Source organism: Pongo pygmaeus, chromosome 1 (assembly GCF_028885625.2).
Source record: "Pongo pygmaeus isolate AG05252 chromosome 1, NHGRI_mPonPyg2-v2.0_pri, whole genome shotgun sequence".
In the NCBI taxonomy this organism is placed as follows: domain Eukaryota; kingdom Metazoa; phylum Chordata; class Mammalia; order Primates; family Hominidae; genus Pongo; species Pongo pygmaeus.
Window position 1 is genome coordinate 178,590,991 of NC_072373.2, and position 21,926 is coordinate 178,612,916.

General features: G+C 41.4%; 1 protein-coding gene across 5 annotated transcripts in view; it reads left to right on the plus strand.

Moving 5' to 3' along the window:
* NRDC (nardilysin convertase) overlaps positions 1-21,926 on the plus strand; it is a 90,551-nt gene that overhangs the window by 16,864 nt on the left and 51,761 nt on the right. For 4 of the 5 annotated variants that reach the window (XM_054488038.2, XM_054488052.2, XM_063656088.1 and 1 more), the window contains exon 2: positions 21,606-21,894. In XM_054488038.2, the coding sequence (XP_054344013.1) occupies positions 21,606-21,894 (289 nt within the window). Of the gene's footprint in view, positions 1-6,610; positions 6,774-21,605; positions 21,895-21,926 lie in introns of all 5 variants that reach the window. The other variant, XM_054488063.2, reaches the window with a different exon arrangement.

Sequence of the window (21,926 nt, forward strand, 5' to 3'; positions counted from 1 at the left end):
AGTTGGCATTTAGGAGGATATTAAGTCCAATGTTATCCATGGACTCATGGAGAGCTTGGACCCACCTGGCCCTTCCTGAGTCGTCAAAGTTTCCATTACTAAAAGCTCTGCAGTCAGTGACTCATCACAGATGAGACTAAGTAATCCCAATTGAATATAAATGTGTGCGTGTGTGTGGCGAATGTTCTGAATGCAAAAATGGTTTATGACCAATGTTTGGTTTGTCAAACCCATAATCAATCCTGAGAAGATAATAAAAACTTAAGGTATATTTCTGCCCCAGTGGGCCATTTAAACATTTATAGAGGTATTTTCTTCACTTGTCATTTTCAGTGTATGTTTTCTGGTGGTACAGAATCTTTCTCATGTAGCCAGGCACAGTGGCTCACCACTTGTAATCCTAGCACTTTGGGAAGCCAAGGGGGGCGGATTGCCTGGGCTCAGGAGGAGTTCAGGACCAGCCTGGGCAACATGGTGAAACCCCGTCTCTACTGAAAAAAAAAAAAAAAAAAAGCCAGGCCTCATGGCACGCACCTGTAGTCCCAGCTACTTGGGAAGCTGAGGCACAAGAATTGCTTGAACCTGGGAGGCAGAGGTTGCAGTGAGCCAAGATTGTGCCACTGCACTCCAGCCTGGGCAACAGAGCAAGACTCTGTCTCAAAAAAAAAAAAAAAAGAAGAAGAAATTTGATTATCTCTGTGGCAGAGTGAGACCCCATCTCAAAAAAAAAAAGTAATACCACTTGGGCAGCCAGGTGTAGTGGCTCACGCCTGTAATCCTCATACTTTGGAAGGCCAAGGTGGGTGGATCACCTGAGGTCAGGAGTTTGAGACCAGCCTGGCCAATGTGGTGAAACCCCATCTCTGCTAAAAATACAAAAATTAGCTGGGCATGGTGATGCCCGCCTATAATCCCAGCTACTTGGGAGGCTGAGGCAGGAGAATCACTTCAACATGGGAGGCGGAGGTTGCAGTGAGCCAAGCTCGCACCACTGTATTCCAGCTTGGGCGACAGATCGAAACTTTGTCTCAAAAAAAAATAATAATAATAATAATACCACTTGGAACATCTTTGTGTATATAATTTTTCATACTCTGGACAACTAATTGGGAAATATTAACAAAAGTAAAATAATTAGGTCTAATTAATGAAGATATTTTTAAGGCTGATAGTGTCCCACACTATCTCTCTTGTAATATTCTAGCTACTATATTATAAAGGTGGTGTGGTAAGAAGAGAAAGGAAGTTTCTTGTAGGCAGCACTTCTCTGTTCCTTATTATTCTAGACACGTAAGTTTATACTGTGAATAAACATATTTTTGGTTTTGATTTAAAGTCACCCCCAGAAAAGTAATAGTAATTGCAACAGGAAGACCAATTGGAAGAAAGCTTTTACTTTCTACTGGGGATGAAAAAGTAGATAGAATTAAACTCTCCCGGTGACCAAGGTGTATGTGAAATGCCATTTTAAGCTAGCTGTAGTGGCCAGAAGGCATTGGGAGAGTCGAGTAAGAGAAAGAGGTAGCAGTCTCTACAATGAGTTAGCTGTGGCAGCAATGAACACAGAGGCAGCTATGAGTGTGAATGATAGACGTAAGTCTGTATACAACTGTAGTTAAACTGTCTCCAGATAAGAAAGTTCTAGAGCAACTATCCTATATTTTTGAAGAAAAAACAATTCTATCTGGGGAAGTTTTATTCTTCAGAAAGAAAAACTTACGGAATGGGAAAATCAACCCTATCTAAATCAACCCTGACTAGTCAACCCAAGTCAACTCTGAGTATCTCTGAGGTGAAAGATGAAGCATGCTGATGGGTGTCAAATCCAATCTTGTATGAATAAAATAAGCATCGGGGAAGCATAGATGTCATCTTCTAAGGCAAACATTCTGAGGATCTGGCAGCATAAATCCATCAATTAATTTATAATATAATTGGATACCACTATGGCCAAAGTAAAAGACACAGCCAAATCTGGATCACCTTACAATTTTCAAGATGCCTTCAAGATCCCACTTGTCCTGTTATGGCTGAGGGAAGCAGTGATGGGAGTAGGCACCATAGTCTGTAACCCCTCCCCTTCTGTCTCAGTACAGACAAAGCAGATGAGCTGGGGCTCTGGTAATCTAACACAGTTTACTTCATGCCAATTTTTATGCTCCATGAGATCCAGGTAAACTGAGAATGCTATGCATCTCCTACATCTAACTACATCATTTCTAAATACTTTGAAATATTTTAAGTTTTAATACTTAGAAGTATTTTAAGTTACCATAAAGACTTTGAAACTGTGACACAGGTACCCTCCCCCCTGATGTTTTTCCTAATCATCCTGGGTCTCAAGTAGCCACATGGCACCCAAGATGGGTATGAACGGCAGGTCCTGTCTGAGTCCTGAATTTACGCAGCAGCTGTAGACCTCATAACAGAAGACAGAAATGGGAAGACAATGCCTAGAGGACGGAACCCTCCCAAAATAGCCAGGAGGCAAAGCTAGGGCAGGGGAAAAGGGGATGTATTGGGCTTGATTCTGCCTTGCAGCTGGTGGCCTAGGCATTGAGAATGTGTCCTCATGCCTCACTGTGGGCATACATCCAGACCTCTGACTCCAGAGGCTCAAAACCAAAAACAATCAAATCAAGCAAGTATCAAATTATATTTAACTGATAATTTTGAAGCCATTTCTATTTTAGTAACAATTTACAACTACCTTTATTTACTAAATATTACATACACGTAACATATAGACACAGACACAAAGAAGCAGATATTATAGCTTACATAAAGGATTCTCATTTGCTGGCTTTTAAGTAGTTTTTCTTTTCCCCATTCAGACTATCATTCTTCCATTACCTGTTTCATTGCCCTAAGCAGTTGTTAGCTAGGCAACCTTAAATTTGCATTTCTAATGGGACAACTCTTAGGTGAAATAAGGTAGAAAATTTATATCTCAAAAGCACAACCTAAGACTTTAGGCGTACATATTGTACCCTCATTTGCTCAAACCAAGGAAAAAATGGTGTGAGTAAAATTTCAGTTAAGATGTCCAGAAAAGCACCTTAAACAAAGGTTTGACTTGTTACATAAATTTAAAACTATGGTAAAAGTTTCTAATATACACAGGCAGACACCCTTACAAATGGAGATTTCCTTTATAGATGTAAATTTCTTGTACAGAAGAGTTTCAGGATAGCCAGTTAAATGCCAGAAAGATATATTTTAGTTGGGTAGGTGGTTTATTTAACTTAGCTACTGTTTCTTAGCTAAAATTACTGAGTTCAGGGTAGATGGAGCCCATTGAGGAATAGGGCAAAGAAAGCATTACTCTGTGCTTGGACTCAGACTGGATAGATCTAAAGAGGAAGCAAGTCTGCTTTACCCACTGGTTTACATTTTATAAACATTTTATCCAGGATATCTTTGTTTTCACTCTTGAGGCAGGATAGTATTTATGCCAAAAGTTTAGCAGATTTAATTTTTCTTGTCAATTATTCACCTGAGCTTTTTATTTGCCTTTTTTTTTTTTTTTTTTAAAGACAGGGTTTCCCTCTGTGTAATCACAAAGGCGCAATCACAGCTGATTTGCAGCCTTTACCTTCTGGGCTCAAGTGAATTTCCCACCTCAGCCTCCTGAGTAGCTGGAACTACAGGTGTGCACCACCACATCCAGCTGATTTTTAATTTTTTGTAGAGAGGAGATCTCACTATGTTGCATAGGCTTGTCTTGAACTGCTGTGCTCAAGCGATCTTCCTGCTTTGATCTCCCAAAGTGCTGGGATTACAGGCATGAGCCACCACACCTGGCCTTATTTGCCTTTTATGAAGAGTCTTAATAAAGCAATAAAAATATTGAAATGTTTTTAGAAGCTTCTGCACATCAATAGGCATCCTTGAAGACTAATTCAGGAGCCCTCATTTTCAAGTGCTGTGTTGTTCATTAGGAACGGTCCACTGTAATTTTAAGTTACAAAGATTTTGCCATTTCTGTAAGTAGTTACTTCTTCTGGGGCCTAATATTTATACATTCTACCTTCTAGCTAGAAGGTAGAATGCTGTGTTCTTCAGATACTAAGGATCAAATATTTCCCTTGAATCCTGGATTTGGTCCTCAGATCCCCTTCATCAATTTAGTTAATGATTTTTCCCTACCTAAGGGTACAAGAGAAAGAATGTAGAACGCAAAAATCTCTGCAAATTTCTGAAGTCTGCACCCCCTGTAATATTACCATTTCTGCTAGTTTCTGCCTGATCCTGGACATCTGCGGCCTCTTAACTGAATCCAAGTCAGTTAATTATCAGATCCAATCCAATCATGGACCCAGTCCAGTTTCTGTTGTGACTTCCAAACCCAGTTTGGATCAGAAGTTTGCTCAAACTCGGTTCCAAACACAAATCTGTCGAGCTTCAGAATCTCAGCGAGAACTTACCACGATATCAGTTGCTTCCAGAAAGCAATGGACAATGTGAGTCTGAGGGGTACCTTGCTTGGTCACTCCATGCTCCTGGGCATGACATCTATTGAAAACCTTAGACATATTAAATTTAACAGAGTTTAACTGAGCAAAGAATGATTCACAAATTGGGTAGCCCAGGAACCAGAATAGGTTCCGAGAGGCTCTGGTGCAGTCCCATGATTGAAGATTTATGGACACAAAAAGGAAATTGATGTACAGAAAACAGAGATGAGGTACAGAAACAGCCAGATTTGTTACAGTTCGGGCATTTGGAGTATTTGAACATAGTTTGAACAGTTGGCTGCCTTTGATTGGCTGAAACTTGGTAATTAGCACAAAAGTAGGTTACGATCTGTTTATACATCTAGTTAAGTTTCAGTTCACTGTGTACAGAGAAACCTTTAGGCCAAACTTAAAATATGTAAGGAGGTGGCTTTAGGCTAGACTTAATTTAACAAATGTTATATATATGGGTTTTCATCCACTGTTCCTGGCTTGTAACTCCCATAGCCCTTGTTAAAGTCTTTTTGTTACAATGTTGGGTGTGTCAGGTCTCATGTGTCTAGACTTAATTTAACAAATGTTATATATATTGGTTTTCATCCATTGTTCCTGGCTTGTAACTCCCATAGCCCTTGTTAAAGTCTTTTTGTTACAGTGTTGGGTGTGTCAGGTCTCATGGGCAGGCCTCAGGAAACAGAATTTCTCAGACCTTCTCCTATCCATCTCTCATCTGCCCCAAGACAAGACCCTATAATCTTCCCTGCCTTTCTGATTGGGAGTTATAAGACCCTCCTCAGAGGGCGTCCCACCCTATCCTTGGAGGAAGGAATGCTGATATTTTGAAATTTCCATAAAAACCTAGGAGAACTAGGTTCCAGGAGCTTCTGGATGGCTCAACACGTGGAGGTTCTTGGAGGGCGGCCTGCACAGGAAGGGCATAGAAGCCCTGTGCCCCTTCCCCCATACCTCACTCTGGGCATCTCTTTATCTGTAATATCCTTTACAATAAACTAGTAAATGTAAGTGTTTCCCAAGGTTCTGTGAGCCCTCCAGCAAATTAATCAAACCCAAAGAGGGGGTCGTGGGAACCCCAACTTGAAAGCCGGTAAGTCAGAAGTTCCAGAGGTCTGGACTTGAAACTGGTATGTTTGTTTGTTGGCAGGGCAGTCTTGGGGACTGAGCCCTCATCCTGGGGGATCTGATGCTATTTCCAGGTAGTGTTGGAGCTGATTTGGAGGACACCCAGTTGGTGTCCACTGAAGAATTAATTGCACGGATTTGGTCACAGAAGACTTTGGTTGATGACCATTGTAGTAGTATGAGAGAAAAAGAAAAACAGTTTGATAGTTTTTCCAAAACAAATACCTAGAAATGAAATTACTGGATTAAAAGTATTCAGAGTTTACATTAAAAATAAAAATGGCTGTATTTCCCTACAAGAATGTGATACCATTTGAGATTCATCAGAAATGTGTGAGAATAATCTGTCCACTTATCAGCACTGGATAGCAATTGTTTTTATTTTTTGTTTAGTTAATTTGTTGGATGAAAAATATTTCATTGATTTAAGTTGATTATCTTTTATTTCTAGTGAGATTGCGCATCATTTTATTTGACATCTTGTGTTCTCGTAATGTGTGTAGTATATATTATTATTATCATTATTTTTTTTCGAGACAGGGTCTCCATCTGTCGCCCATGCTGGAGTGCCATGGCGCAATCTTGGCTCACTGCAACCTCTTCCTCCCTGGCTCAAGCGATCCTCCAGCCTCAGACACCTGAGTAGCTGGGATTACAGGCGTGCGTCACCATACCTAGCTACTTTTTTTGGTATTTTTTGTAGAGACAGGATTTTGCCATGTTGGCCAGGCTGTATAGTAATATTTTTAAACTTATTTTTTAATAGGGTTTTTTTTTCTCTTAATGTAAGGAACTCTTACATGTTATTAGTTTTTCCTCCCAGTATGCAATTTGCGGTTTGATTTTGTTTATGATATTGTTTTATAAAAGCTTAAAATTAGTATACAGTGAAATCTTTTCATTTTTTTTTTCTTTGTAAGGGCCTGGATTTTTTATCTTGTTTGGTACAAATTTTCTTCACCCAAATATTATACCAATTTTTTTTCTTAAATAAAACCATTCTTTCCTTTTAGCTCTGCTATAGAACTGAACTTGGGTCTGCTCGCCTGGCACAATAAGGACATAACCACACTGAGGTTTTGCAGCAGTAGAAAGGAAGGCATTTATTTTCAGGATGCTACGCAAAGAGGACCAGGTAGCTAATGCTTAAATCCTGACCTCCCCGATGATTTGCAGGTAAGGGTTTTTAAAGGCAGGGGTAAATTTCTGGATAGCAGAAGTTACAGACAAAATCATAAACCATACATGGAGGGTTACACATTGATTTTGGCCTAAAAGGTTGGGATATCTTGAAGCAGTGGTGTATAGGTCATAGGTATAGTAGAAGATTTTCTGATTTGCAGTTGGTTAAGGAGGCAAAGCTTTGTCTAAAAATTTGAGATCAGCAGAAAAGAATGTTAGCACTGGCTCATGGGTATAACCTTCTCCAGGCCCCTCAGAAAGAAATTTAGAACAAAGAAGGGGAGTCAGAGTTCAGTCCCCAGTTCCTCTATATATGAGGTTGCTGTGCTGGCAGATCCTTTTGGGGTGGGCCCAGGTTTCTGAAAAACAACTGGAGACATGTTAAGATATTGTCTTTAGTTTTTATAGGGAAGCAAACATTCTTGTGACTCTTAACTTCCTTGGCTATTTTTGTTGTTGTTAGAGATGGGGTCTCGCTATGTTGCCCAGACTGGTCTTGAACTCCTGGCCTCAAGTGATCCTTCCACCTTGGCCTCCCAAAGAGTTGGGATTACAGGTGTCAGCCACCATGCTGAGCCAGCTTGGCTATTGTTACTGTTACCTGCTTGTTTATCAAGTTGCACATTTATTTTTCAGGGCTAGCTAGGTGCCTGAAGTTTCCTTTGAAATAACTCAAGATTTTCCTTTTTTCTATGCTTCGGGTCCCTGCGTCATCTCAATTCCCCATCTTTTGTCACCCATCAATCTTGTGGGGTACTGGGATGCAGACTGCTCTGCCTGCTTCCTGTTGAATTGGGGCAAAGATTGAGGACTAGGATATGAGGATATTAAGTTTCTTTTCTTTCTTTCTTTATTTTTTTGAGATGGCATCTTGCTCTGTCGCCCAGGCTGGAGTGCAGTGGCATGATCTCGGCTCACTGTAACCTCCGCCTCCTGGGTTCAAGCGATTCTTCTGCCTCAGCCTCCCAAGTAGCTGGGACTACAGGTGTGCACCACTACGCCCAGCTATTTTTTGTATTTTTAGTAGAGACAGAGTTTCCTCATATTGGCCAGGCTGGTCTCAAACTCCTGACTTCGTGATGTACCCGCTTCGGCCTCACAAAGTGCTGGGATTACAGGCGTGAGCCACTGCCCCCGGCCGAGGATAGTAAGTTTCTAGCACGGAATTCAAGGTATCCATGAGTCCCAGGTATGGCACCATGGTACTGAACTGTCATTATTTGTATTAGTCACTGCTTTATTACATTTTAACACACATTTGGTTATGATATAAAGCACAAGAAAAATTAGCAAGATTGATATGTGTAACTTTAGCAATCCAGAAAACATGGATTTTATTCCATGAGGAATACAAGAAAATAACGAAGAAAACCAGTCCTTAGGGACAGTCAGGGAGACCTGTTGTAACCAGGTGACTTGTTCTCTAATTTATTTTAGATGAGTTTCTACCTCAGCAGATTCATTTATATAAGTATAGCATGTGGGATTTGCAACCATACACACACCTCCCTGCTTGGCTAAGATGTAATCTAAGGCTATCCTAGTATCTAAGACACCTGAGCCAATGAATTAATTCTTTTCTGCTGGGCAGTTATTGCTGCCAAAGTTTCCTTAGCAAGAATTCCTAAAGAGAGAGATTTCTAATCATGTGCTCATAGGACGCCACTCCCCACCAAGGTAACAAAGTCCATCCAAAGAAATAACCCACCTCCATCTTTTTAGTACCTGGGCAAGAATAGATTTGTGGATCCCAAAGTGAGTATGTGGACTTGTTTACTTTTAATGAGTTAATTTACTTGCAGCTAAGATATGGGATTTCTGACATGTTCAGAGAGCAGACTTCTAAGGAGGGAGGGAGTAGGGCTCTTGCTCCTCTCAAGAGGCAAAATCAAGTAAGCCTTTTATATAGAGGCAGAGTCTTATTATTTCTGGCAAATTTGTTTGAGATAGCTTCAAGTGAAGGGACTTCCAAAATAAAGGAATTCTTTTATATAATATTCTTTTTTTTTTTTTGGAGACAGTCTCCCTCTGTCACCCAGGCTGGAGTGCCATGTCTTGGCTCACTGCAACCTCCGCCTCCCAGGTTCAAGCGATTCTCCTGCCTCAGCCTCCTGAGTAACTGAGATTACAGGCGCACGCCACCAGATCTGGCTAATTTTTTTTAATTTTTAGTAGAGACAGGGTTTCACCATATTGGTCAGGCTGGTCTCGAACTCCTGATACCATGATATACCTGCCTCGGCCTCCCAAAGTGCTGGGATTATAGGCATGAGCCACTGCGCCTGGCCAGGAATTCTTTTATGTAACATTCTGAAAGGGGCCCTCAGATTATGACAATTGAAGGAACTTGAGTATTATTGTTCTATTAGCTGGGTCAGATGATATATCTATAGGTTACCTGTCTTTGTCAGCATCTCAGAAATTCTAATTATAAAATTGCCCGTTTAATTTGGGAGGATGAAAGTCCACAAGGAAGCATAACAAAAAGGCAATTATATTTATAGTTCAGTGTGATCACCTGAAGTAATTAAGACTCCAGGGCAGCACACAAAATTTGCTAAGCCAGTAGTAGACAGAAAATAAGAAAAGTGGCCGGGCGTGGAGGCTCACATAAAAAACTAAAAAACTATAAACTATATAAAACTATAAAAAAGCCCCATAAATATATAAAACTATTAAAAACTGTATAGTTTAAACTATAAAACTATATAAAACTATATAAACTATATAGTTTCAAACTATATAAACTATATAGTTTCAAACTATATAGTTTCAAACTATATAAACGATATAGTTTCAAACTATATAAACGATATAGTTTCAAACTATATAAACGATATAGTTTCAAACTATATACATAAACTATAGTTTAAAACTATATAAACTATATAGTTTTAAGGCCTCATATACATGTTATATATATAATGTATATATAGTTATACAGTTATATAATTTTATATATATAGTTATATATACATACACACACAAATATGGCCTAAATATTAGTTTTAATTAGACTTTTGACCATAGAGTTCTTAAAAAAATATCCTTTCAAATCTCTTACTCTCAGATTTTTAGCTGGGACAAACAGTTGATATTTCTGGCTTTTGAACTCTTTTCACCCCAAAGATATTCTCCCCCATGAAACTAAGAAGCCTTAGCCAGGGTTATGACTTCAACAAGGACGCATGAGGTCTCGAAAGAGGTGGAAAGCAGTTTTCACAAGATTCAGAGCTGCCCCAAAGACAGCTTAAAGAAAGGAAAATTTCGTTAGCTATAAATGGAGTACAGACCACATTTCTGTTTGGCCATATTCTCTAGAGCCTCAGTTTCTCAGCTGACCATCCACACACAAAACCTGTACCAAAAAACATACCAAAAAACCTGTAGGCTGCCCCCCGCACAGATGGAGGACAGGAAATCAAAAGCTGCCCATAGAAGGAAAAAGGAACGATAAATGGCAAAAGTCACACAAATATTAAACCAAAAAATGATGTGTTCCCTGGCTGGGAATTCAACCCAGGCAGCCTCAGTGCTTTACCACTGCTGTTCCTGGAGGGGATCTAAAGCAGGCAGTTTCGAGCTTGCAAAGGATTTAAACCTTGTTTTAGGTGAGATATTTGTTCTTTAATTTAGTCAAGTGAATTCTCAAGGCTAGTCATGACACTATTAAGTGTCCTTTGTAAAATTTGTTTAGAAAATAATTTTTTTTTGTAAAATCAATTTTTTAGAGAGATGCCTGAGATTATTTTAAAATTTAGGGGTCCAGTTTAAAGGTTCCCCTTTTCAGACTTTTTTCTGGAGTCTAAAAAATATTGTGGCCAAGCACTACTGCAATAAAAAAAAAATCTTTTTTTTTTCCTTGGGCCCAAATCTAAAAATGGCCCAATTCTGCAGAATACACCTTAATGTGTATTCTACAAATTATAAAGGAAATAGAACTTGTGTTTCTCAAATGAAACAAAACCCTGGCCAAGGCATTAAAGGTTTGTTGCAAAACCTAGGTGACAAACCTTTAATGCCTTGGCCAAGTGTTAAGTATTAAATAGATTTTCAAGCAAGCAAATCACACTCAAATTGTGATTTTTCAAGGTTTCAGTCTTCAGCTCTGGGGTATCTCCCACCAAGTGCATTCTGATGAAGTAGAGCCCAATACCTTGCTGAAGCAAGGCTGGATTTCCTGCTGAAAGGAAAAATACTATGGGGCTATCACGCATCAACCCCCCACTTACCAAAAGACATCTTCTCAGGTGATTTGTTTCTAATGCTGTGAAAGTAGAAGCACCACAGGCCAACGGTGTCTGATTGCCTGCCAAACACACGGATCTGTCCCTGAATAAAAGAATTCAGGCAGCTGCTGGATTGGGCCCAAGGGTGGCTGTGGCCAGGGACATATGTGGTACAGATGAGGCACCCACTCCAGACTTTTGTCCCATTTTGGCTGCCGGTGTTTAGAGAACCAAACCGGAGTCGGCTCACCCAGTCCAATAAGGCCGGATATCCACACCAAGATTTTGCAGTGGTAGAAAGGAAGGCATGGTGTTTATTTACAGGGTGTCAAGCAAGGAGGACCAGGTGACTAACCCTTAAATTGTGACCTCCCCTATGATTTACAGGTAACAGTTTTTAAAGGCAGGGGTAAATTTCAGGATAGCAGACGAGTTCAGTTTCCAGTTCCTCCTTATCTGAGGTCTGTGTGCCCGCAGATCCTTTTGCTGGGAGTTCAGGTTTCTGAAAAACAACTGAAGAGACAGATGTTGAGATGTTATCTTTAGTTTCTGTAGGGAAGCAAACGTTCTCATGACTAACTTCCTTGGCTATTTTAAAGTTACTATTACTTGCTTATTAAGTTGCATGTTTACTTTCCAAGGCTAGCTAGGTGCCAGAAATTTCCCTTGAAAGAACTCAATATTTTCCTGTATTTCTATGCTTAGGGGCCCACAGGCCCTGTAAGAGGTGTCCCTGTTCTGTTTCAGCTCTAAGTAATCTGGAATTTATATGTGTTGAAGGTAAGGTAGACATGGCTATTTTTTCTTCACTAAATGAATAGCCTATTGTTTGAGCATCATTTGTTGAGTTGTGGTAGTAAATGGCATTGTAACAGTATTATATACACTGCTCTGTTTTTAGAACCTCTTCTCTTTCATTGATATGTTGGTGTTCCTGTTAGTAGTTCAGCTTCATTTCAGTCACCTTAAAAGTCTGTATATTTATTTATTTATTTATTATTATTTTTTGAGATAGAGTCTTGCTCTGTTGCCCAGGCTGGAGTGCAGTGGTGCAATCTTGGCTCACTGCAACCTCCGCCTGCTGGGTTCAAGTGATTCTTGTGCCTCAGCCTCCAGAGTAGCTGAGATTACAAGCACACACCACCAGCCTGGCTAATTTTTGTATTTTTAGTAGCAAAGGGTTTCGCCATGTTGGGCAGGCTGATCATGAACTCCTGGGCTCTAGTGATCTGCCTGCCTCAGCCTCCCAAAGTGCTGGGATTACAGGCGTGGGCCACTACATCCAGCCTAAAGTCTGTATCTTTATACCTGGTAAGGCACTTCCTTCCCCTTGTTCTTCCTTTCTTTTTCTTTTTTTTTGAGACAGAGTCTCGCTCTGTCGCCGGGGCTGGAGTGCAATGGCGCGATCTCGGCTCACTGCAAGCTCCGCCTCCCTGGTTCACACCATTCTCCTGCCTCAGCCTCCCGAGTAGCTGGGACTACAGGCGCCAGCCACCACGCCTGGCTAATTTTTTGTGTTTTTAGTAGAGAGGGGGTTTCACCGTGTTAGCCAGGATGGTCTTGATCTCCTGACCTCGTGATCCATCCGCCTCCGCCTCCCAAAGTTCTGGGATTACAGGCGTGAGCCAGCGTGCCCGGCCATCTTTTTCAAAATGTTCTTGGCATTTTTGTGTGTTTTGGGCCACATGAATTTTAGAATCAGTATGTCAAGTTCCACAAAAAAATCTTGTTGGGTTTTTTTTGTTTCGTTTTGTTTTTTTGAGGAGTCTTGCCCTGTCGCCCAAGCTGTAGTGCGGGATCTTGGCTCACTGCAAGCTCCGCCTCCCGAGTTCACGCTATTGTCCTGTCTCAGCCATTCTCCTGCCACAGCCTCCCGCATAGCTGGGACTACAGGCGCTCACCACCATGCCCGGCTATTTTTTTTTTTTTTTTTTTTTTTTTTTTTTTGTATTTTTAGTAGAGACGGGGTTTCACTGTGTTAGCCAGGATGGTCTGGATCTCCAGATCTTGTGATCCGCCCGTCTCGGCCTCCCAAAGTGCTGGGATTACAGGAGTGAGCCACCGCGCCTGGCCCTTGTTGGGGTTTTTTATGGGAATTGCCTTGAGTTTATAGATTAATTTGGGGGAAGAATTGGTATCTTTATAATATTGGATGTTCCCACCCAGTAATATAGTATGACTGTTTAGTGAGGTCTTTTATTTCACCTGTAAAGTTTTCTAGTTTTCCTAATGTTGGCTGTTCAGTAGTAGTGAAAAGAATGTGTTCTAGTGTCATGCTACTTAGAGTCAGTCCCTGCTAAGCCACAATAAGGTTGGGCAAATAACAGACCTTTTTTGTGCTTCAGTTTCCTCATCCATAAAATGGGAATAACTCATTAGGATTATTGTGAAGATTAACTGGGTTAAGACATGTAAGTTAATACATTTAAAATGTGAGCTATCGTTATTAGGTATATTTATGCATTTTATAGTTTATATTGCTTTGGCCAAAGGGATTTTAAAAAAAATCTTACTTACCTTTGATGTATAGGAAAGCTACTGATTTTTGTTTATAGTTCTTTGATTTTGGCTACTTTGCTGAACTCTGTTTATTAGTAATAGTTTTTGGGTTTTGTTTTTGGTAATTCTCTTGTTCTAGGTAATAATATGTTTTGCAATGATTTGTTTTAGCTTTCAATATTTGTACCTTATTATTATTATTATTATTATTATTATTTTTTGAAATGGAGTCTCGCTCTGTCATTCAGGCTAGAGTGCAGTGGCGCTATCTCGGCTCACTGCAAGCTCCGCCTCCCGGGTTCACGCCATTCTCCTGCGCCAGCCTCCCGAGTAGCTGGGACTACAGGCGCCCGCCACCACGCCTGGCTAATTTTCTTTTTTTGTATTTTTAGTAGAGATGGGGTTTCACTGTGTTAGCCAGGATGGTCTTGATCTTCTGACCTCGTGATTCGCCTGCCTTGGCCTCTCAAAGTGCTGGGATTACAGGCGTGAGCCACTGTGCCCCGCCATAATTATTTTTTATTTATGTACATTTTGCATCTTTTTTAATTTATTAGGACCTCCAATATAATATTCAATAGTAGTGACGATAAAGGACATTTTGTTCATGACTGTCTTAAAATGGATTTGATGTTGATTTATAGATGTGATCCTCCATAAAGCTAAGGGCTTTATGTGTATGTTCTTAATTTGCTAAGGAGTGAGTTTTGTATTTTTACAAAATCATTTTTATTGTACAAATCATAAATGAATATTTTTTATTACAAAATGAGAGGTGACAGTGTGCTGGCAGCCCTCACAGCCCTCCCTTGCTCTTGGCGCCTCCTGGGCCTCGGCGCCCACTCTGGCCGCGCTTGAGGGGCCCTTCAGCCCGCTGCTGCACTGTGGGAGCCCCTTCCTGGGATGGCGGAGGCCGGAGCCAGCTCCCTCAGCCTGTGGGGAGGTGTGGAGGGAGAGGCACGGGCGGGAACCGGGGTTGCGTGAGGGGCTTGCGAGCCAGCTAGAGTTCTGGGTGGGTGTGGGCTTGGCGGCCCCGCACTCAGAGCGGCCGCCAGCCCCTGGCAGTGAGGGGCTTAGCACCCCGGCCAGCAGCTGCGGAGGGTGCGCCAGGTCCCCCAGCAGTGCCGGCCCACCGGTGCTGCACTCGATTTCTCGCCGGGCCTTAGCTGACTCCCCGCGGGGCAGGGCTCGGGATCTGCAGCTCGCTGCGCCTGAGCCTCCCACCCCGCCGTGGGCTCCTGCACTGCCCGAGCCTCCCCAACGAGCGCCACCCCCTGCCCCACGGCGCCCGGTCCCATCCACCGCCCAAGGGCTGAGGAGTGTGGGTGCAAGGCACGGGACTGGCAGGCAGCTCCACCTGCTGGCCCGATGGGGGATCCACTGGGTGAAGCCAACTCAGATCCTGAGTCTAGTAGGGACTTGGAGAACCTTTATGTCTAGCTGGGGGATTGTGGGTACACCAATCAGCACTCTGTGTCTAGCTCGAGGTTTGTGAACACACCAATCAGCACCCTGTGTCTAGCTCAGGGTTTGTGACTGCACCAATCAGCACTCTGTGTCTAGCTCAAGGTTTGTAAATGCACCAATCTGCGCTCTGTGTCTAGCTGATTGGTGGGTCTTGGAGAAACTTTATGTCTAGCTAAAGGATTGTGAATGCATCAGTTGGCACTCTGTGTCTAGCTCAGGGTTTGTAAATGCACCAATCAGCACTCTGTATCTAGCTAATCTAGTGGGGAGGTGGAGAACTTTTGTGTCTAGCTCAGGAATTGTAAAGGCACGAATTAGCACCCTGTCATAGCGGACCAATCAGCTCTCTGTAAAACAGACCAATCGGCTCTCTGTAAAATGGACCAATCAGCAGGATGTGGGTGGGGCCAGATAAGAGAATAAAAGCAGGCTGCCCAAGCCTGCAGTGGCAACCCGCTTGGGTCGCCTTCCATCTGGTGGAGGCTTTGTTCTTTCGCTGTTTGTGATAAGTCTTGCTGATGTTCACTTTTTGGGTCTTGGGTGCCTTCATGAGCTATAACACTCACCCTGAAGGTCTGCGGCTTCACTCCTGAAGCCATCGAGAGCACGAACCCACAGGCAGGAAAAAACTCTGAACACATCCGAACATCGGAAGGAACAAACTCCCGACAAGCCGCTTTTAAGAACTGTAACACTCACCACGGGAGTCTGCGGCTTCATTTTTGAAGTCAGTGAGACCAAGAACCCACCAATTCTAGACACAAAAAGATTGAAAAAGTTTAAGAATTATAAAGTGTCGGCTGTGCACGGTGGCTCATGTCTGTAATCCCTGCACTTTGGGAGACCGAGGCGGGTGGATCACTTGAGGTCAGGAATTCGAGACCAGCCTGGCCAACATGGTGAAAACCCCGTCTCTGTTAAAAATAAAAAAATTAACCAGGTGCGGTGGTGCGCGCCTGTGGTCGCAGCTACTCGGGAGCTTAAGGCAGGAGAAGCACTTTGAACCTGGGAAGTGGGGGTTGCAGTGAGCCGAGACGGCACCGCTGCACTCCAACCTGGGCGACAGAGTGAGGCTTGGTCTCAAAAGAAAAAAAAAGAATTATAAAATGTAAAATATCTTTGTACCTCTACTTTTTCTCCTTTCCCCAGATATACATTACCATTACATTTGATTTGTGTACTTCTAGTTCTATTGTTGTACCTTTATATGCATTTAATGGATACATGTTCTGCACATAGCTTTCATTTTTTTTAAAATTAGGTGTTAGATTTTGTCTCATATTTTGTTTCATTAAGTAGATATTAAGTACCTACTGTGTATCAGGTTCCCTCCAGGCATTAACATTCTTTTGTTTATTCAACATCTGTTTCTTAAATGTTTGGTATATATATGCCTGGTGTTGTCCCAGGATATAGCTGTGAAGGAAAGAAAAGCTCTGTCCCCAGAGATAACATTCTAATGGTGCAGGCAGAAAATAAAATCAAGTAATGATAAATGGTGCGAAGAAGGTTAAAGCAGGATAAAAGAGAATAGAAATGGGTGAAAGAGCTATTTTAGATAGTGTGGTCAGAGAAGGCATTTCTGAAAACGGGATATTTCTTTTTTTTGTGACGGAGTCTCACTCTTGCCCAGGCTGGAGTGCAGTGGTGCAATCCTGGCTCACTGCAACCTCCGCCTCCCGGGTTCAAGTGATTCTCCTGCTTCAGCCTCCTGAGTAGCTGGGACTATAGGCGTGTGCCACCACACAAGCTAATATTTGTATTCTTAGTAGAGTCGGGGTTTCGCCGTTGTTGGCCAGTCTGGTCTTTAACTCCTGACCTCAAGTGATCTGCCCGCCTTGGCCTTCCGAAGTGCTGGGATTACGGGTGTGAGCCACTGCGCCCGGGCCAAAAAGGGACATTTCATGAAAGATTTGAAAAAGGTAGAGCAGTCGGGCAAATAGTTTATCTGGGTTAAGGGCCCCTAAGGCCAACAGAACAGCAAGCACAAAGGCCCTGGACTGAGAGAGTCTGTTGGCAGTGTTTAGGAAACAACAATAAAGTCATTTGGTCAGAGCAAACAGAATGAAGGAAGAGTAGTGGGAAAGAAGGTTGGAGAGGTAAACGAGAATGAGATTACGTTGAGCATTGTATAGGCCATGGTAAGGATTTTGGATTTTAAGTATGATGGGAAGCCAATGATGAATTTTGAAAAGGGAAATGGCCTTGTATTAATTTGCTAAGGCTGCCATAACAAAATATCAAAGACAGAGTAGCTTAAATAACAGCTCTGGGGTCTAGAAGTTCAAGATCAAGCTGTCAGCCTATTTGGTTTCCTTCCTTCCTTCCTTCCCTCTTCCCTCCCTCCCTCCCTTCCTTCCTTCCTGAGTCTTGCTCTGTCACCCAGGCTGGAGTGCAGTGGCGCCATCTCGGCTCACTGCAGCCTTCGCCTCCCGGGTTCAAGCAATTCTCCTGCCTCAGCCTCCCGAGTAGCTGAGACTACAGGCATGCGCCGCCATACCTGGCTAATTTTTTTGTATTTTTAGTAGAGACGGGGTTTCACCACGTTGGCCGGGATGGTCTTGATCTCCTGACCTCATGATCCGTCCGCTTCGGCCCTATTTGGTTTCTTCTGAGGCCTTTCTGGCTTGCGGTTGGCCTTCTCTTTGGTATCTCCTCACATGGTCTTTTCTCTGTGTGCACACATATCTGGTGTACCATTGTGTTTCCAAATTTCTTCATTTTATAAGGATACCATTCAGATTGGATTCAGACCTACTCTAGAGGCCGGGTGTTTAGCTTAATTACCTCTTTAAAGGCCCTGTCTCTAAATACAATCACATCCTGAGGTAGTAGGGTTTAGGGATTCAACATAGGATTTTGGGGGACACATTTCAGCCCATAGCAGGGCTCACTTGCTTTACTTAGCCTGCTGAGAATTGACTTGAGGTGTGTTGGGGTGTGGAGGGATGGTGGTGATGGAGGCGAGTATAGCCAGGGTATTGAGGTTAGAATGGAAACAGAGAGTTAGGAGGAGATTAGACACGATGACAACATGCTCTAAGGAAATAGCTGTGGAGTTGATGAGAAGTTATCAGAATTGTGATTTATTTTGAAAGTAGAATGCATAGGATTATTTTGATAGTAGATTTTTAGATTTTTTCTTTTCTGTTTATTTATGAAAAATTTAAGCTGGAAAAAAAAATGCACCATACAAAGACCAAGCCCCTTCCCTGGCTTTTTTTTTCCCCAACCTGAGTTGATATCTGATATAGATATTGGGACTACCTCAAACTCTGCTTCTCTGTGATTCTGCATCTCTGAGATTCATCTTAGAATTTATTTCTGGACAGATTGTTCATATTCTTGGAAAATAGCTCTTGGATTTTAACTTGTCCTGCTGTTGGGTTGTGTAAGGGAGGAAAATAATTTTTTTCAACCCTCATAAGTTATTATTTGGAATGGTCCCCTGTAACAAAAGAAAAACAAATATAAGTTTGTTAACATGTATAATTCATAAATACATGGGAGATACTCAGAGAATGAGTTGGCTTTTAATTCCAGCTTATATAGTATCTTCAACAAATGTTTAGCAAAGTGTCAAGACAAAGAAAAAGGACTTTGAGTCTGTAGGGGCAGCAACTTGTAGAAAGGCAAATAATGGCAGGCAAAACATAATTAGTAAACTTGTTAATGTGGATTCCTTTGGTGTCGTATCCAGACCAATACAGGTGTAAAGTTGTATTTGGTGGTTAACTTGTGTTCTTCCACGGTAAAAAGGGGGTGGGTTTTTTTTTTTTTTTTTTTTTTTTTACCTTTTTTGTCTTTGGAGTAAATTTATGTCCTGCTTTTAGGCAAGTGGAGGGCAGAGACCTTTCCTGCATTTGCTTTTTAATTGACTTCAGTTCAACAATCCTTATGCCAAGGAGGCATATTTTGAGGTGGCATATTGCTGTCTACTTCTGGGGTGGTCTCAAACATTTTAATCCCTCTGTATCCTTACATTTGCCCTGCCCTCCCACCCCAACAAGTAGTTAGCTTTTTTTTTTTTTTTTTTTTTGAGACAGGTTTTTGCTCTGTTGCCCAGGCTGGAGTGCAGTGGTGTGAACATGGCTCACAGCAACTTCCACCTCCCGGGCTTAAGCCATCCTCCCACCTCAGCCTCTGGAGTAGCTGGGACCATAGATACACCATGCCTAGCTAATTTTTGTATTTTTTTTTGTAGAGATGGGGTTTTGCCATGTTACCCAGGCTGATCTTGAACTCCTGGACTCCAGCGATCTACCTGCCTCGGCTTCCCAAAGTGCGGGGATTATAGGCGCAAGCCACTGTGCCCCGCTCTGTTTTGCATTTTGTGTTTATCATTCTTTTGCTTAAAAAAAGTTTGATCACATATATATATGTATACCTAAATAATATACTGTTTACTTTTGCTTGTTTTTTGGCATTATATGAATGGTACTCATATAGTATTTTTTCGTGATTTGCTTTTTTCACTCACGTTTTTAAGATTAACCACTGTTGTAGTTTGTTGCTGAATTCTGTATTTCCCTGTGTTACAGTATTCCACTGTGAAGAAAATTTTCATTATATGAATATACCACAGTTTTTATATTCTGCTGTCAGTAGACTTGGATTGCTTCCAGTTTAAATAATTGAGCTTATTGCCCTGAGGCTCTCTTTGCTCTTATTTATTGATCTGAAGCTTAGACTTTTTCTAGGGTTTCCTGGGAAGAACCAATATCTTACTACATGTTTATAGGTCTGTGGTTTTCTCTGCTGTTTTCTCCATTAATCTGATCAAATTTGCATGTCTTCTAATGATTTCTAAAAATTTGTGATCTGCTAACAGTGTCCTTTCCTGTTTTCTGTCATGATTTTATTTTCACAAACCAAAAAAAAAAAAAAACATTTTTTCTATCACTTAAATGTGATTATTTTTTATTATTTATTTATTATTTTTTGAGACAGGGTCTCATTTTTCACCCAGACTGGAGTGAAGTGGCCCGATCTGGGCTCACTGCAGCCTGGACCTCCTGGGCTCAAAGCATCCTCCCAACCTCAGCCTCTTAAGTAGATGGGACTACAGGCACATGCCACCATGCCTGGCTAATTTTTTGTATTTTTTGTAGAAATGAGGTTTCGCTATGTTGCCCGCTGGTCTTGAACTCCTGAGCTCTAATTGTGATTATTTTATGTGGAAAGTAGATAAATCCCAGTGTTCAGTCTTCCATCTTAGGCCAAAGGTTCTCTTCCTTGTCTTTCTTTGCATGTTATTCTTAGTTTTTGCTTGACTTTTTATCTTCAAGGATTTACTTAAGTGTACCTTGTCTTAGATGCCTTCCCTGACTGCTGCTTTCTTACATTCTGTATTTATCTCTGTCATTCTGTATTATACTGGCTTATCTCATTATTAGACAGTGAATGCCAGATGGTGAGGAATTTTGTTTTACCCTTTTTATCCTTAATGCAGCATGGTATCTGATATGTAAAGGGTGCTAAATAAATGTTTATTGAATAAATACATGAAAAAATTAGTATTAACGGGGCTGGATGCGGTGGCTCATGCCTGTAGTCCCAGCACTTTGTGGGGCCAAGGTGGGTGGATTGCTTGAGCCCAGGAGTTCAAGACCAGCTTGGGTAACACAGCAAAACCCTGTCTCTAAAAAAAAACAAAAATTAGCCAGGTATGGTGGCCTGTGCCTGTGATCCCAGCTACTCTGGAGACTGAGGTGGGAGGATTGCCTGAGCCCAGGTGGTTGAGGCTGCAGTGAGCTGAGATCATGCCACTGCACTCTAGCCTACACAACAGAGTGAGACACTGTCTCAAAAAAAAGGAAAAAAAAAAGAATTAGTGTAAATGGGAGTGGTCTGTAATAGATACCTAGTCATCAAACTGGCACAGTAGTTTCGCAGATAAGAATCAGGAGCTTGAGATGGTGGCACATGCCTGTAATCCCATCCACTCAGGAGGCTGAGGTGAGTTGCTTGAGCCCAAGAGTTTAAGATCAGTCTGGGCAGTAAAGCAAACTCTGTCTCAAAAAAAGCAGAATAATCTTCCTGGGGGGCTACCAGTCTGTGGGTGATTTCATTTTCATAGAGATGTAACCACTTTTTAGTTCATAAAGGCAGCTTTGGAGACTGATATGTCAAATATTTTATAGAAAAGAAAATCAACAGTTTAATTTTGTGTGATTTTGCTGTAATATTAAGCTGACATGACTGCTCTGTATATTGAGGGATACAATTTATCTTAGGCTAAGTCTTCTGGTATGATAGAATGTTTAAATACTTACAAACTGAGAAATAGGGGAGGCCGAGTGGTGAGTTGTATTATTTTTAACTACTAAAATGTGTTTTTTGAATAGGTAAATACATTTATGTAGTTCAAAATTTAAAAATACAAACAGCGTATATTATGAAGTGTTCTTACCTTCATTTCCCTCCAGCTGTTCAAAAACTGATGAGCTTTTGGGGTTCCCTCTCCAGAGCAACCAATTTTATTAGTTCACAAATAGTGTTAGTTGTGCATATGTGTATTTGTACTTGTACTTGGATTCTTTTTTTTAAAATTCTGCTAAGCTGATTACTTGTATTGGTGTAAAGAACAGCTGAATCAAAATGTGTGTGTGTGTTTTTTTTTTTCCCCCAGATACATCAAATTACAGAATGGCTTGCAGGCACTTTTGATTTCCGACCTAAGTAATATGGAAGGTAAAACAGGAAATACAACAGATGATGAAGAAGAAGAGGAGGTGGAGGAAGAAGAAGAAGATGATGATGAAGATTCTGGAGCTGAAATAGAAGATGATGATGAAGAGGGTTTTGATGATGAAGATGAGTTTGATGATGAACATGATGATGATCTTGATACTGAGGATAATGAATTGGAAGAATTAGAAGAGAGGGCAGAAGCTAGAAAAAAAACTACTGAAAAACAGGTGCGAGTCATGTCTGTTTTCTTCTAATTTGG